This window comes from Aptenodytes patagonicus, chromosome 2 (genome assembly GCF_965638725.1).
Source record: "Aptenodytes patagonicus chromosome 2, bAptPat1.pri.cur, whole genome shotgun sequence".
Lineage (NCBI taxonomy): Eukaryota > Metazoa > Chordata > Aves > Sphenisciformes > Spheniscidae > Aptenodytes > Aptenodytes patagonicus.
In genome coordinates, this window is record NC_134950.1 from 117,933,953 (window position 1) to 117,947,129 (window position 13,177).

General features: G+C 43.8%; 1 protein-coding gene across 1 annotated transcript in view; it reads left to right on the top strand.

The window, feature by feature from the left end:
* The window catches only part of EEPD1 (endonuclease/exonuclease/phosphatase family domain containing 1), a 65,224-nt gene that overhangs the window by 23,283 nt on the left and 28,764 nt on the right, over positions 1 to 13,177 (top strand). Inside the window, exon 2 of the mRNA XM_076330860.1 lies at positions 12,117 to 12,168. Within this exon, the coding sequence (XP_076186975.1) occupies positions 12,117 to 12,168 (52 nt within the window). The remainder of the gene's footprint in view (positions 1 to 12,116; positions 12,169 to 13,177) is intronic.

A 13,177-nucleotide genomic window follows, 5' to 3' on the forward strand; every position in this document is an offset into this window, starting at 1 on the left:
CTTTCTGTGGGCTCTTGCAGGTGCAACCTCAATACTGGCTGATTGTTATTTTCTGACTACAATATTCTTTGCATTTCTGGTGACCTAAGAGTGTAGCATCAGCATAAACAAAATTCTTTATGGCTTGACATCAACTCCACTTGTGAGTAGCCTTACTCAGTTGTCTTCAGTGGCGTTTCTGACAGTTAAAGGCTTGGGTGCATGCAAGATGGAGGACTGCCATCTTCACTGGTGTGCGAAACTCAGGTTTTCTGCCTCTGCTCCCTCTGTCCTGCTTCTTTTCACAGTTTTCCATTTCTTTACTTCACATTTTGGAATGTGCAATTGACCTTGGTTTTAGGAGGATGTATATATGTTCATATTCCTTCAAAGCTTGGGCACCAAATTGTTCTGTTTTCTGTAATCTTTAAGTGGCCTAGCCAAATGACAGTTTTGAGGAAGTCTTATCTACTGCGGCCTTTCCTTCACCATATGGTATAGATGCTATAAAGAGAACGGCCTGGTTGTCGGCAGTAGATCCTGCCGCCATTCCTGTTTGTGGTGCGGTAGATGGCTGTGCTGACTGACACGCTCAGCTCTGACATGCAAACTTGATAGTGTTAGGCTAGGCCTGCGCTGGAGACTTTTGCCGGAGTAGTAATGCCGGAATGTTATCTTGTCAAATGCCCCTTTTTTTCCCCCCTCATGGTGACAAGGCCTCAGTCACCTTGGCAAAGTCTTTTCTTTGTCCTTTGATGCCTGCCCCTTGCTCTTGCAGGGCACCGCAGCATCAAGGTCCTGGCACCAGCTTCCTGAGCTCCACTCTGGAAACACGGCTGGGCTGCCTTTTAGTCACACAGTGGGAAGTCCTTAAAACATACGGGCTGTCTGCTAATACAGTTTCTGCTTTATTCTCTACCTGTTGTAATGATGCACTTCATTTTACCCTTTCTGTCAAAATGTCTTTGAATTTGTAAGACAACATAAGCTGCTCGTGAAAGAGCTGTAGAGAAAAGTACACTTGACCAAAGCACCGCTCTTGATTTCTGTAGTGCTCCTTTCCCCTCGTTGCACTGCCTCTCCTCGGCCATTTCATAGCATCTCTCTGAGCACTTCTTGTGTACGTTCTCCTATTTTAATCCTCGGTGTTTGGCCTCGTCCACCGTTTGAACAATTCCACTTTGGCATGAAGATGCTCATACGAAACACACAATTACTGTGGCGCTTCGCCAGCCTCTTCAAAGTTGGAGCCAACTTCTGAGGGTCAATCTCTTTGGTAAGAGCATACTATAAAAGACTTAAGTTCGGTATCCAGATTCAGCCAGGAAGCTTCAATATTCTTTGCATAATGCCAGGCTAAATTTTACCAGCACTCAGATGCCACCAGCTGATTGTGGTTCTCCTGCCACCAAACTGCAAGCTTTGTTCTTGGGCCTGTATTTAACAAAACAAACTGGCTTCCACTGTATTTCTTTGTAAGGTTTTTAACTGGGCAAACCCATTTCTCTGAGAGGAGGATGTGCATGTATGACAAGGTAATATTGCATTAAGTTTCTGAGAATGAATAAAGGGGACATGAGGAGCTTTCACACAAGAGCTTGACAGCATATGATTCACATACCTGATGGAGAAAGGGGATGCAAACTAGTTCAAATCGCGTTTTATTGCTTCCCAAGTTCAAGTCTGTTTTGCAGGGACACAGGTAAATTCTTCGAGTCCCTATTAGTAGCTTTGCATCCCAAGCCCCCATAATTTTATTGGTAGCTTTGTTCTTCATGGCAGAACGATAGTGCGGTGGTGTGCCCTTTCCCAAACATGCCCATTTGATTTAATTAAGGACTACTCAGTTTTTCCATTGCTGCGGTAGGGCAGGGTTGGATTGGAGAAGGTGCTGTTTCTGGAACTAAGAAGCTCTACCCCAGCAGGGAATGATTCAGAAAATCCGGAAGAAGAGCCAAATGCCAGAGACCACTTACACTATAACATAATGCCTATATTTGGAAGCTCTAAGTCACCTTTGATTTTTTATGAGCTTCTAAATTTTTGTTTTCAATCTTGGTCTCCTGCCTTGTTGGACAGATTTGAATAATTCAGTGCAAGTTAAATAACTTGCCCATGTCCAGTTTTAATGACTCAGAAGAAATCAATGTTGCTGCAAAGACAACACTCTTTGTGAGCCTCTCTCTTCCTGCAGAATTATAAGGAAACAGGCATCCTTTGAAAAATTAAAAAAATAATAATAAAAAATTCCTAAGACTGTGAACATTATACAGAGCATTTTCCCTAATTTCAAAACCACTGGACATAAGGTGAACTGGTTTGAAGGGAGACATTATTACTCTTAGCTAAATATAGTAAGAAATGCAGTATGGAAGAAGGAAAATACATTTTATCACAATATAAATCAAACTAAAAGCCAACTCCCCCCTTTTTTTTTTTTTTTAATACGGGCAACTGGTTTTGGTTTGCTGTCTGTCAGAAGTGAGTTGAAACAACTCGTGTGTTTTTTGTGAGTAAATGTAACTGTCATCAGAGTATTCCCCCCCTCTCCAACTTGCAATAGTATTCTCTTTTGCTGCCTGAATCGTCATGTAGTGAAGTGTTTGGCACAGGAGTAATCAGTGAAGGAGTAGGTGGAAGTGGTGACAGAAGCCTCCTGGATTGTCATCCCGAGTTTTGAATTATGTTGGAAGTTAAGCTGCATTGCCGCTGTCTGTACCTGGTCCCCCTCAATAGATGTATGCAGGCTAGATTGCTGCATTCAATATATTTTAATACAGGTATTTGATTTGCTTGTTCTTTATTCATTAGGCTACTACTCTGTAATCGTTATGTTACTGGCAGTCTCAGGCCTTCTGTGGTTTTATCTCATGCGTTTGGGAATTTGGGGGTTATTTTCAGCTGCCTAGTCTATTTTAAACTCTCTTTTAAAATTTAAAAAAAAGCAACAAATAATGAGTTAGAACAGATTGATCCTTTTGAGCCATTTGTCTAATTAACCTTTGCCTCTCAGGAATCAGCTTTGGTTCTGTTCAATCAAGTGCAATGTATCTCAGCCCTTAATAACCAGCATTTCTTCTGAGGGCCTTGGAAGTCTTCCACGATGCTTACTTTTCTAACTGCTGCCACTCTCATGGCATTGCACCTGTTTGCAGAGAGAGAGTTGGAGAAGGATAGGAAAGAAGAGTGAGAGGATGGCAAAAGAAAAGGCCAACGGGATGGCCTATAACTTAGCAAACAAAGCGTTTCTAGAAAGTGCAGTTAGCTCTGGGCTCGTGTCTTCAGTACTCTGCACCCCAAATTGAGATGGGATAGCAAATCAGTTTGGACATCATAATGAATGAAAGGAGGGTATTTATGTGCACATGCATGCTGCATGCACCCGACAGAATGGTCCTTCTGCATTTCCTCCAATTTAAAAGTTTGAGGCAATCTTCAGAAAGGGAGACTTTATGCAAGTGGAAACGAGTAGACGATGTCCAGTCTCCTTTCCCCCTTACCTGAAAAAGGAAAGAATTAGGCCTGAGACATGATCCTCTATGTGGAGGAGGAGGTAAATAGGATGCTCTTAATCCTCTCTATGATAGAAACCCCCAGAATTTGCAGAGGTGTCCTGTCGAGCATCAGTGCCTCACAACTCAGGAGACACCTTTTCTGGGTAGATGGACAAGAAGAGAATGATCTTTCTTTAAAGTCACAGAGAGTCTGGAAGTTTTGAGCAGCTCCTCTCTTAACTTCACTGTGCATGATCTGCTCTGCTTACTGACGTAGGAAATGTCCGTATGCACAGCAGCATGGATTTCATCCCTTTGGAAAGAGCTTGGAATGGGTGTTGCCAAGGATGAGGTCAAGGTGGCTTCCAGGTCTCATTATATGTGGGCATTCATGCTTTCTGCTAGTGGTTGTGGTTTGGGTCATTTGGTGAGCATGTCTTACTCCCTTCCAGAGTGCTAGGAAGAAGTCTCTGCTGTTCTTGCAACCTCCTTTTTTGCACTCATGCATTGGGAATACACAGAGTCCAGGGTTTATGAATCATCGTTCTGTCCCTGCAATGATATAGCTGTGCTGAAACCACAGCATCAGTTGAACATAAATTAGACCCTCGATCCAAAGTTCATAGGTCCTGCAAAATGATGGCTTTGCTGCAGATGTAGGAAAGAGAATAGCAAGGAGAGAACTGTGTGCGAGAGAGGACTGAGAGCATCCCTGGACCCCGGGAACCGCTGAAATGGAAGAAGAAAGGAGTGAACTATTTCAGTTGCCTCCTGCTTGTTAGCTTGGGTAATGCTGCTGTTCCCCTCTTCAACTCTCAGTAGTAAGCATCTATAACTCATGTTTTTCCCCCTTCTAGTTCCATTAGTTTCCTTTCTCCCCATGACAAATACTCCAATCACTCACATAATGTAATAGGATCCACAAATGCAAACATCGGGGGAACAGCGTCGGTCTGGCCTGTGCTACACTGCCAATTTGCTTGATGGATTTCAACTTCTCTGCTCCTTCCATTTACTCCTGATTCCCTTCCCAGCTGTGGAGCCTTCATCTGCTTTTTGGTTTCAAACAATTCTGCAGGCAAATTGATGATGGCTAGACATCGAAGAACAGCTGCTTTCATCTGAACTAGGAAACTGCAAAAAAGTAGCCCCAAATAAATTTACATATATATATTTGTTTATATATATATAAAAAATGTTTATAAAACATATATAAAATTTATAACAGCTATTTAATATATAATACAAATATAGATAATGTATTTATATAAATACATACTATGCTATAATATAGATATATATAAAGTAAATATATATATTTTTAAAGGAAATGCAGCTCCTTGTTTTTATCCTAATTTCTACTTACTGTAGATATATTTTTCCTGAGAATCTACCAAATAATTTTGTTGTGTCATTAGCTGGCAGCTAGTTCCAAAGCAATATGGCATGGTATTCCCATCCAAGCCCGTCAGCTTACTTCATAAGCTCTCCGGTGGCTTCCAGCAGCCGTTAAGACATGGCAGCGGACACAATTTTTCCTTCCATTTAAGGAGTGATTGAGAAGACGCAGATGCTTTTAGTGGAAAAGGAGAAACCAATTTTATTTCCTTGTCAGACTTAGTAGGGGTAGACAGATGAAGTTTATGAGGCTGAAAGTCATTAAGTGTGCTTTTTTTCTTTCTTCCGTCTGCTTTTATTTTTACTGGAGTTTGAGTGAACAGGGTCTTGGGGGGAAAGACAACTTTGTAAATGGGATATGCCAGCAAAAATGAGATGGTTTTTCACAGTGCATGCATTGATGTCCGTCTTAATGGTTACCTCTTCACTGTAGAGGCACCCCAGTTAGGTCACCCATTGCCCCAGTTGGTGTGGGCAGCCCCGAGGAGGGAGCAGCACAGATCGCTCTGCAGGCCCCCAGGGCTGGAGCTCAAGTTGGCATTCAGAGACTTGCTCCTCGGTCATCTCACCATGTTAAGCATAGTCTGCCGTGCTGCGGGTAGGAGCCCGTTGTTCTTTCACCTGCCTCTGTGCAAGGTAATCATCACCGGGGCGGGCAGAGTCAAGAAACCAAGCCTTGGGTCTCATTAGACATTAGCAGCAAGGGACAACTCCAAATATGTCAGCAGCAGCTCTATATTTAAAGCAACCAACCAAACAAAAAAAACCTCCAAAACCCGCTCCCCCCTCCCCCCCAGGCACCCCCGCCATTGGCTTAAGCAGCAAGATACATGTTTTTCTGTGTTTGTCACTTTTTGGCAGTTATCTTTCCCCACCCTCCATGGACTTCCTGAAGCAGCACATGCTTGGTGCCTAAGCTTCTGCCTGCGCTTAGAACAATTAGAAAACAGTTAATCACAGCCCTTAATGTCAGACTGTCGACACGTGGCTGCAGCAGGGATGTGCCACGGCCCTCGCAGTGAACACAACGTGTACCCACGACGGCCGTTTCTCCGTCCTTATCGTTACTCACCCTGTCATCTGGCAAATGCCAAAGGAAAAGCTGGGGCTGCGGGCTGCGATGTGAATGGTGATGAAACGGAGTGTGCCCTTGCAGCAGGGGAGCTGGGGACTGAGGTCAGGCATGGGGAGAGTGGGCGGATGATGGGGAGCGCGCCCTCCCAGGTACCAAGGGTCATTAGCACAGGTCAGCTGCATTTTTTTTTTTTGGCTTTTTTCTTCCAACTCTCGTGTTTCATGCCCACCTTGTAGAGCAGGACTGATTTATGAGTGAGGTCAGTTTGTGTAGATACGCAAATACAATTTTAGCATACAAATTTGATGACCCAAGGGGTCTTGTCCTCTTCTTTTGTGTTAGTTAACCCCAATGTGATTTGGGGGCTCTTCTGTTACGTGCATCCATGCTCTACTCCTGGATATGTAAGTCATCTGTAAAACTTCACCATGGGCCATAACGTGGCTATGGGATCTTATCTCAAGAACAAAGGGGAAAAGCTTATGGACCAAAAGGGAGGGAGGAGGGAATGATTTAATGATGCTCAAAATAACGGTTTGGGGTTGAGTGGGTTTTGCACAGGCTATTTATAATAATGTCTGTGAGTATAACTGAAGCATGATTCGGTACAGCTGTATGCTGAAGAAGGAGCCAGAAAACTGAGAAAAGTCAAATGGCGTTTCTTCATGTTGTTAACTTCAGTCAGACTTATGCACTAATAGAAAGCATGAGGCTTTTGGAAAAACTCAGGCCCCAAGCAAAGATGTATAAGCTTGCGAAGCAAACTGAGACCAATACTCAGTTCACGCTGCTGCTGGGTGACAAACCCGGGTCGGTGAAGACTGGCTACGAGCCACGTGCTGTACCGACCCGCAGGTAGGAGACAGGCAGCGCTGGCTGTCCAGGGAGCTCTGCTCTTCCAGGCTGAGGAGGGAGGCTGGCTACCAGGAAGGAAAAGCAAAGCAGTAGTAAATCCAGCTGTGCTGGCATGCCTGGTGACTCACCAGCTGTTTGCAGGCTAGCAAGGCATGGAAAGCTAAGGCGCAGGCACCAGGAGTGCCAGCTTCCAGCCGGGATCTTGCTGCTCTACCTTCGCAGCCGCCCTGTATCACAGCATCTGGCCCCTTCTGCAGGACACCGTTGTGAGGCCAAATGTTTGCTTAAATGCTTTGCTGACTCTCTGATCACCAAACTTAATGCTTCATGTTTTCCTCCTCTTTCCCTTTTTCTCAGAATTACCAGGTTCTGCACTGAATGGGAACCTCAGCTCCCCTCCAGGGTCAGCTCAGCAGATGCAGGTCGCTGTGCTTGTTGATGAGGGGCTCTGCTCTGGAGACCTTTTCCCTTGATAGTGGCAGCCAAGTGACACATGCCCATCGTGGCTGCAAGTCCAGTGCTGTGCAAGGGTGGTCCAGAAACTGGCTGTAATCCTAAATCATCTCTACCCCCTGTCCTAGAGCACCCTTCAAGCTGGTTTTGGGGGAAGCAGCTTCTCTTCCTCAGGTGAAGACTTCAGGTGCATTCTGCATGGATGGATCTTGGATCTGCCTTGCGCGGCAGTTTCTGTCTATCCCATCTGCCTTGCTGCAGAGCCATAGGCTCGCTGGTGTGCAGGCAGATGACCCTGCGGTAGTTCTTAGGAAGGCCCTGACATCCCCTGTTGCAAGAGCAGATGGGATTTTGTGGCAATGCAAACTCAAGCTGGGAAGTGAAGCTCAATGCAAATAAAATGCCATGTTGGCTCATGGTGAATAGGAATGCACCAACCAGCAAGGGACCTATCGGCAAGTTTGTAGTATTGCAAAAGGTTGCTAAAAAGGCTTAAATTATTCCTGGGTTCGTGGGATTAGAGAGAGGAACCCAATGCTATGTGTTTTTAAGTAAGAAAACTTTGAGGAAATGGTTGCACTGCTACCCTGAGGAATAGAAGTGTGCTGTAGCTATAGGCATTCACTCAGCACCATGACTCATCTTCTGGAAACCAAAAGGAATTCCCTTAGAGGAGAACGCTGTGCATCACCCACAGCCAAAAAAAGAGGGAGTTGTTTCCTTGACAGCACATCATGCTTGCATATTTTTACTGCTGGAGGAGAGTCCTTCATCCTGATCACTGCATGTTTTCAAGTATTTTGAGTGTGGCTGGGGTGCCAGGATATTAATTTCAATAGCTTTTTTAAAATAGATCATGTAAGTAATTGAGTCAATATTTTTAATATAGTTTCAGACACAACCAGGGCCATTTTCATCAGGTCAATGTAGTTACTTGCAGTACAGATTTATTACCAGTATATTTTAAAGCTGGTAGATTAGAGCAGGTGCTCCAGTAACCAAAGGTTTCTTCAGAAAATATGTTTTTCTACAACTTTATTCATGAGTTAGTGCTCGCATACCGTGGGTGAGGATGAAAGAAATGACACCGCGGTATATAAACAGAGTACGTAAGTGTTGTATTGTAGACAGCAAGACCTTGGGCTTCACCATTGGCTTTTGGTAACTCTCTTTGCACTTCTGCTTTAGTAGAGATTTTTTCCTCTCTCTGTTACAGAGTAGCTGTATTCCCATCTACTCTGAAATCCTTGGCGAACACATAAACTACAAACAGCATATGTAGTTATGAGCTGCTTTCAGTGTTTGTAGGATTGCTGACGTAGTGCCTAAACAAACAGCCCCATTTCTTTTCAAAGCATCAAACCCCCAAAGCAGCAGCCTTGAAAGAAGCTGCATTTCCAAGCTGACATTGCATAAAGTAGCACATACAAATGTTGCTTGGAATTGCTGAAAGAAATAGCAGTAAATAACTGGCTATCAAGAGCAATTTTCCAGGTAGTGGGCTGTAATCCAATGGGCAGAGACAGCATCCATAATGATGCTTCAAGGAAAGAAGCGTCTTGCAGCTGGTTGTATCAAGACTGATATTTGCATTTGCTGATTCTTTATGACCCAGAAAAAATAACCTGGTGTCACCTGAGCAGAAAAGAGTAAAATACTGGGCAAACACTGAGCTCTGTAAATTTATAACAGTAGAGGGAAGTCTTTTTGTCACCAAGAGTCAAACCAATGTTGTTGCAAATCCGGTAACAACATTGAATTCGGATTTGCTTCTGGCCTTGCATATGCAGTATCTCTGCAGGAGAGATAAACATTTTGTATGGGCTCTTCACCTCTGAACAAAAGTACAGCATCCCTGTAAATATAATGAGATAAAGTAAAAAGATTCCTGCTCCCTGTTTTATTACTTGCTTCTGTGTAACTCGGTATACTTTATTTTAAGTAAAAGCATACCAGCTGAAGGAGATCTTGTGGGGCTTTACCAGTGTAAATGGGAAGGAGGGTAGGTTCGTACAATAAGATGATGATCTCTAATGCAAACAGTACTTGCATTTGGGGCAGTCTATGTCTGTCTTCTGCAGCTATTGAGTGTCAGATAATCCACAATTAACATTCTAGAAATAAATCAATCAATTGGTAGAAGCATCAGCAGCCTTGATTGATAAATTCTACCTTTGATGATTAAGTGATCGAAAAGTCTCTGGCTTCAAAAGGAGAAAGACAAATGTAATTTGCATAACAAAACCCACATTGTTGTACAGCTTGCAGAAGGGAATGGCAAAATGTTACATTTTACTACGTACACATGGACTTGAAGCAATCTTTGCAGCAGCCCAGCTGGCTGTGAGCACCCTGGATGCCTCTACATGCATGTTAGACTACCTCCCTCTCACCCATCCTGTGTTTTTCTGAAGTGCACTGCAACAGGGGCACTGCACTTAGCATCCAAAGCTAAGAGGTAAGCCCTGAATTCAGAGACAGGTCTTGATCGTGGCTGCATTGCTACTGCCTATGTTATTGGACTTTGTTCTCCGAGATGCATCAGCCTAGGCTCCTTCTGAAGTTCAGGGTTGGACACAACATTGCAGTGTTTTTTAAATGGAGGTGCCTTCTTTGCTCGGTGCCCATCCCATCTTTATTTTGCTTGATGGCTGAATTGCAAGGAAAATGATGTTAAAAAAAAAATACCTTGTATTGGCTTTGTACTTTCCCTAGGTACCTTCCAGTTCAGCTGAATGCTTGTGTGCAGCCTAGTGTGTTCAGTAAATGGTAATAGAAAATCATGTGCCCCCTGCTACTGTAGTGGTTGGGCTTCAATGGAATACCTTTTTCTTTTTCCTGATTATCCCGTTGTTTTCTGAACCATCTCCACCCTCTCTGTCTTAGTAATAATAGCCTCTACAGACTAGAAATGTATGGTCTGGGGCTAGTTTATAATTCATTGGATATAGGCTTTTTATGATGCTTTGAAGACATCTGAAAACTAGGAGTACATTAAAGTGAAAGCACATTCGTGTTTAGGGGTTAGGCTGTGAATACTTGTAGTGGAAAGCATTGTAACACAGTAGAAGGAGAGGCCTAAAGCTATGTTTTGCCAGCTGCTGGTACAGGATGGACGTACATAATTAATGTGTAAGATGTGGACGTTCAAGAATTATGCAACATTGCTCTGAGGTTTTGAAAGGCTAATAAAACTCCTTGTAGTACATGGTAAATTATATCCTTTGGCAGACTTCTACGTCGACTATTCGCACAGTCTTGAATATGAGCTTTTAACTATACTGGCTCTTTGCTGTGTCTGTCTACAGAGTTGTGAGAGTCATTTAAACAATATTTGTATGCATCACTTGATTCTTCTACTGCCACACGAATGTTTTTGTATCCCTGGGTAAAGGAAATCATGCTCTGGAGTCCAAAGATAACATATTAAGCAACTGGTTTTAAGACTGGTTGAGGAAGGTGAGCAGTCGGAGTTGCGATACTAGTCTACTCCATGGGTGAAAAGGCTGCCAGCTTTCTGCGAGCCTGACTTGGGGCAGCATACTGTGACAGCAGCTTCTGCCCTTGTGGGAGGACATAAGGGATGATGCCAGGATAGGTGGGTTGAACTGCCCTGGGAAAGTGAGGTTCCTCTCTCATTTCATTGACCATATAGCGAATCTAAACATTAGCTTCGATTAGGCACCAAAGCTGTAGAGAGCTAAAGTTTAAGTGGGCTGAATCATAACCGTGCCGTCCTAAAGTAGATGCCCAGCTCCGTAAGTGGATGTGTTGTTGATCCCTTCTGCTCTCTGGCCAAGGCAGCTGCTGTGGACCGTTGCTGGCGAGTGCTCAGGGATGGGGAGGTGTGAGGTGTGGCCTCACTAGTGCTGCATAGAGGGGAAGGATCACCTCCTTCGACCTGCTGGCAGTGCTTTGCCAACACTTTTCAGGTTCATACCTGTCCTGTGAGCCCTGCAGCTTGATGGGAATGCAACAAGATCTTTTCCTGAAATTCCTTAGCGTGGAGAGGATTGGGCTTTTGCACTACATGGGGACACATGCAAGTAACTGAAGTTGAAGGAGGATGGATAATTTCTAATTACTCACTAAGCTGATTATGCAAGTATAGATGTTGTACAAGGTTCTCTTATATATCTTGATTTAGCTGTGATTTTACCTGTCTTACAGTGCAAAATCCTGCTTGAGTAACTCATAATCTTGTTGAAGTGAATGAAGTTCAGTGTGCAGGATTTAGCCCCTAGAGGTAAACTTAGAAAAGATTCAGTAGGTGAAGAAATTTGGTTTTGATTAGCAAATGGCATTACAAGAATAATAATTACGGTTTATCTCTCTACCCTACTTTCAAAGTTATGCACATTTCCCTCATATCGCCCTCAAATTTCTTGAGCTGGGTTGTCTTAGTTACTGTACCTCATATATAATATTGTAAATCCCTGGGAATGACTGTTGCGGGACTCATAGAAAGCTGTCGATACTGAAGAACAAAGCTGACTAAAACCAATAGAAATGTTTAAGAGTCTTTTTCTGTGTTTGTCATTCAGAAGATCCTTCAGTGTTAATTTAGGGTACTAAAAATGTAATCATTAATGCAATTTCTCTCTAAGGTGAATTCAGATACACTTGTGAGTTGGAAACCAGAAAATCTGTTTGGGACAGCTAATTCAAAGAAAACAAAGTAACAGTGGTTCTCTCTTGCTTTGGTTTATTATATCCTGAGCACTTTTTGTATCTGTACCTCTATAGACTCTTCTGTGAAGTGAGAAGGTAAAAAGAGAGCTTCAGTTCTGCTGTTACTTGTGTTTCTGTAATGCTTGCAATGGAGTGATTCATTCTTTTTTTCTCTCTGTTTTTTCTTACAGTATCAAGCTTTTGGCTGTGCAGGAGCTGGTCGATAGAGAAGCACTGGAAAAGGTATTTAAAAATATATCTAATACAATTGTCACAATACATTTAAGCTCTTAAAGCTCTCTGTGTTAGTTGGGCTTCCTAACTTTATGGAAAATCATGCAGCATAAAATAGGACATCTTCCTAGCTACATAGTACGTGAAGTCAGAGGGGCGACGTTTTGTCCAAGTTGACCGCATGCTTTTGGTGTTTTCTGATTTTACAATGGGCTTGGGGTAAGCAATGCCTCTAGCCTGCCCATATTAGCTTTTCTGAAATCAGTTTCTTGCTAACAGCTAGGATAAGTAGGTGATTTGAACCGACAAAGATGAATGTCTGAAGCAGAAAGAGTGTCTGAGGAGCCCCTTTTGAACATCCAGCACAGGAGAATGGCAGGAAGTGCCTTGGCAGAAATGTGGTTTAGTTTAGTGATGAAGGGATCAAAGCAGCTAGATAGTCAACATCAGCCCTAACAACACCAGCCGCATATATGGTGTCTGTTAGCCTGAGCTCTCCTCCTGTCTGCCTTGTGCAGGGATAGGCCTGCCTTTAAGCCTGGCCTTCCAGGGAGCTGAGGGATGTGCCGTCCATCGGCTGTCCCAGGGATGGTGGGGTTTGCAAACAGCCTGTGCTTGGCTGGGGGGGGGGCAGAGAGGAGGAGCTGTGCGGAGCCGATGGCTTCCTGCGTCCAAGCAGTGTGGTCCTGTTCAGGGGGTGCATCTCCCTGGTCCAGCGCCTAAGACCTCCTGTTGGCTTAGCCAAGGCGCCGGTGCCTCAGCAGCCTGAGATCCCACCTGTGGAGCCGCAGCAAAACCAGTAGCCACAAAAGGCTGGAGGGTTTGTAAATAATAAAACCCACTGTTGCTCTTCAGCCGAGGGTATTGCAAACACAGCAGTACCCTACAGATCATTTCCTTCTGCGTGAAGAACCAAATGTTGTCTGTCTTATTGTTTTATGATTTTGCTGGCCTCGAGGGTAGGACTGGACTCCCAGTGCCCACATTGGGACTGGTGGGTTTCCTTCACTTTCTGCAC